Source organism: Dreissena polymorpha, chromosome 16, assembly GCF_020536995.1.
Source record: "Dreissena polymorpha isolate Duluth1 chromosome 16, UMN_Dpol_1.0, whole genome shotgun sequence".
Taxonomy (NCBI): Eukaryota; Metazoa; Mollusca; class Bivalvia; order Myida; family Dreissenidae; genus Dreissena; species Dreissena polymorpha.
In genome coordinates, this window is record NC_068370.1 from 41332058 (window position 1) to 41335628 (window position 3571).

Here is a 3571-nt window from a genome sequence, read left to right on the forward strand (position 1 = left end):
TATTCGCCACCGTGTATAAATGAACAGAAGGCAGGGCGAATTAATAACCCAAATATAAACCACTAACCACCTATATCTTGTAAAGTAATAGGTCTCAGATTTGTAAAGTACGACGAACGCTTTACATACGAGCTTGAACAGCCAGTACGTTAATGAACAGGTGTAAACAAATGTACTACCTGTCAATTATCTCAAACGGACAGGTGGGCGTACCTGTGCGAGTTAAAAATAAACCTGTGTACATGTTTGTAAACAAACGAAGACAAGTCGATGTTAGGTTTTTCTGCAGTTTTCGTGAATTTATTTCATACATAATACACATAGCATGTAAAACAAATTTTCACATAACTGTCTGACTTTATCTGCGCGACTTATTTCTGCGTTTTCGCGCATAAATAACATTTTCGTTGACACATCATTTAAATAGGTATATACAGTGATATTTACATAAATGATATATATTAGCACAGTATTGAACAAATGTTGTTCACAAGATTCTTTGAGAATGTATGAGACAAACTACCCTAGTCATAAAGAGATTTTTGCTCATTTCAAATGATGGATTTATATTAAAAAAACAAAACATATAAAATAAGGACACATATATATCCCTGATTGTATGAAAATAACTTTATAAAAAATCTAGCAAAGATTTTTTGATATTCATGATCAATTAACTTTCATTCAAAAATGTACAGAACTGAACACCTGTCTTTACGAAATGCACTGCATACTTCCTTCATAATGCATATCAGGTCTGTTGTTCCAACACATGAACATGACTAAACAAAATGCACAGGTTATATATTAATAACTAACAACAACATAAATTCTCTGATAACGTTTGGAATACATGTCACAAGTGAGTGAATGGACACTTTGAATGGCATGGAACAAAAACAAATTCAAAATGATACACAATACAAAAAGTGACTAATATTGCGTACAATAAAAGATTATAGTTTTTCACACAAACTACACTACTATATATTGAGAAAAAATGTTAGTTACACAAAATAAACATATTTAATTTGAACAACTCCGGTAATCTAAAAATATTTATATCCTTACAGAAACTTTCTCTTCACTAAGTCATTAGTATTTAAGTGTACCTATTCTCCGCAGCTGTTAACTTGTTCATTGCAACACCCATTATCTCAATGCAAAAACAATGTATGCCTTTTCTGAACTATAAATCTTCAATAAAATATAGAAAACATGAAAAAATATTGCGACTTATAAACATTTTTAACAAATACATAACGACAGTTAGCTCCCTCTATTATTTTTGCTTTCTGTAACAATATATACAGACATCTCTAACTCATCGAGCTTTTGGTAATATATACATGTATATACAATTTTTCAGTCAACTTAACTGTCATCAAATCTCCTGCCGCGTAGAGTTACTGGTCCACAATAGAAAAAGGCATAAATTTTGATCACAAAAAATGCAATTCTGCAAAGTACACTTTTTATTAAATATAACATCATCATGACACTTGGCAGATGCACATAACATTTTCACAGTCTTTCAGAAAGTATCTTGCACGTATCCCCGTTTGTAATAATAACTTTCATTTAATGAACATGTTCGCACATACATCTGGAAAACGTCTCTGAGCGAAGTTTTGTTCTACTGAGCAACAATTGACCCCAATGAGGAAAGTTCCAACCACTCGTTCTGAAGTCCAATCATTTCAGACACTTCAGGCGTGGAATAGTCTGGGAATTCGAAATGTGAGGAAGCGTTCGCATTGAGGTTCATGTTAATAGCACTGTTAAAAATAAGTCCACTTGATAATGAGGCTTGCACTGTGTTTACTGTCTGTAATTGTTGATGGTGGTGTTGATGTTGAATCTGTGTATCGAAATTTGGAAAGTCTGTGTCTGCAAGTTTGCTCAAGTCCATGTTTTCAATATCCATGTGCCAGTTTCCTGGCATTTGAAGAATGTCTGTTAGATTGTCCAAATCAGCCAAGGATGAACCCTCTGGCTGGGCAATAATGTTGTTGTTATTGATATGATACTCGGTTTTCACTATAACATGACGCTCGTCCTGAGGAGAAGGGGCTGGGGTGTCGTAATGATCCTCGGGGTAGAAACTGTTGGACTCTGGGGTCATGGGTGTGTATTCAGGACTTGATGGAACTTTCCCTGGTGGAGTAAGTTGGCACGATGGCACCTGAACATTTTTGCTAGCTCGGATACATTCCTTGAACTTTTCGTCGATTGTAAGTTTCAGCTTGAGCCGGCTTTGCTGAGTATGCGAAGCCTGCATAGCAGTATATTCGGTTTGAGTTGACAGTGCCGTTTTCACTGCAGTCGATTTCTGGTAACGGTTGCGATCATTTCTGGACTTGGAAGATTTAGTGACTTTACCCTTGTTAACAGCAGGCTCTGGCTTGACTGCCACCGGCTTAGCCTTCTTTCGTGGTCTGAAACACACATTAAACAATTAGTAACTAATTGCTATACGTCTCTAAAGTTAAACGTATTCAAGATTGTTGTCTAGTCCAATTAGACTAGAGTATTGTTGTGAGTGGTGATTTATTTACCATGACAATGAATCTATAATAACAAGGACGCATATAGACAGATTAAATGATAAATAAATAATGCGATCCATTATTTCAAGATAAATTATTATATATAAATCAGTCTAGTAATAAATCTCACGCAAATATAGCCCAGTTACATGATATCATCTACAGCGCATTAAGAGTTTATCCAATACGCAGAAGTAGGTCAGTAGACCATCGAGCATATGATCGCAAAATGAAAGTAAAACAACGACGCATATAGAACGAATAGCCGAGTGACCTATTTGAGGAAAGAAACGGTGCTGTTGTATTTACCTGTATTTGTAATCCGGATATTCTTGCATGTGTAAGATTCTTAATCTCTCTGCTTCTTCAATATAAGGCTGTCGATCATTTTCATCGAGTAATTTCCATCGAGCTCCAAGTTGCTTGCTGATTTCAGCGTTGTGCATATCAGGAGCGACTTCAGAGATCTTCCTTCGCTCGATCTGCGACCAAACCATGAAAGCGTTCATGGGTCGTTTTACATGGTTTGTAGCCTTCTTGCACATCGTAGCATCCGAATAAGGGGTATTTGTATTTGGATTTATCAACTGCGATCCAAACACAACCCCGTTGTTATTAAGTCCATCGTCACTATAATCACTAGAACTACTTGGGCTATTTAGCGCAACCATTGTGTCAGTCATTTGATAAGGCATGTAAATATCCAGAAATAAAATAAAAATCACTGTAAAATCCCTGAATAAATGTTGTACCGTTGAACAGTAAAATTCGTTGAGTGAATGTGAGCGTTTTCTGACAAAAACTCGTGTGCGTCCCTGTATATATAGACGATGTGAACCTGCTAGCAATACAACCAATCAAATTGAGCGGTGGGCGAGGTTTGGGCCGATCGCTGATATCATTGGTGTTTGGGGCGGATCTTAACTGTTGCTGCGCGAATTGACTACTTGATTGCAAATTTAAACTTTATTCTGAAACACCGACAGATGGTTTTCATTTATAGCAGAATCTCGAGACTCAGA

General features: G+C 36.3%; 1 protein-coding gene across 1 annotated transcript; it reads right to left on the minus strand.

The window, feature by feature from the left end:
• Window positions 1-273: 273 nt before the first annotated feature.
• LOC127862347 (transcription factor Sox-11-B-like) lies at window positions 274-3344 on the minus strand. The gene is made up of 2 exons (XM_052401435.1): window positions 2859-3344; window positions 274-2438 (listed from the first exon to the last, which is right to left on the minus strand). The coding sequence occupies exons 1-2, from the start codon at window positions 3242-3244 to the stop codon at window positions 1637-1639; spliced, it is 1188 nt and encodes a 395-aa protein (XP_052257395.1). The 5' UTR covers window positions 3245-3344; the 3' UTR covers window positions 274-1636.
• Between the last annotated feature and the right edge of the window lie 227 nt (window positions 3345-3571).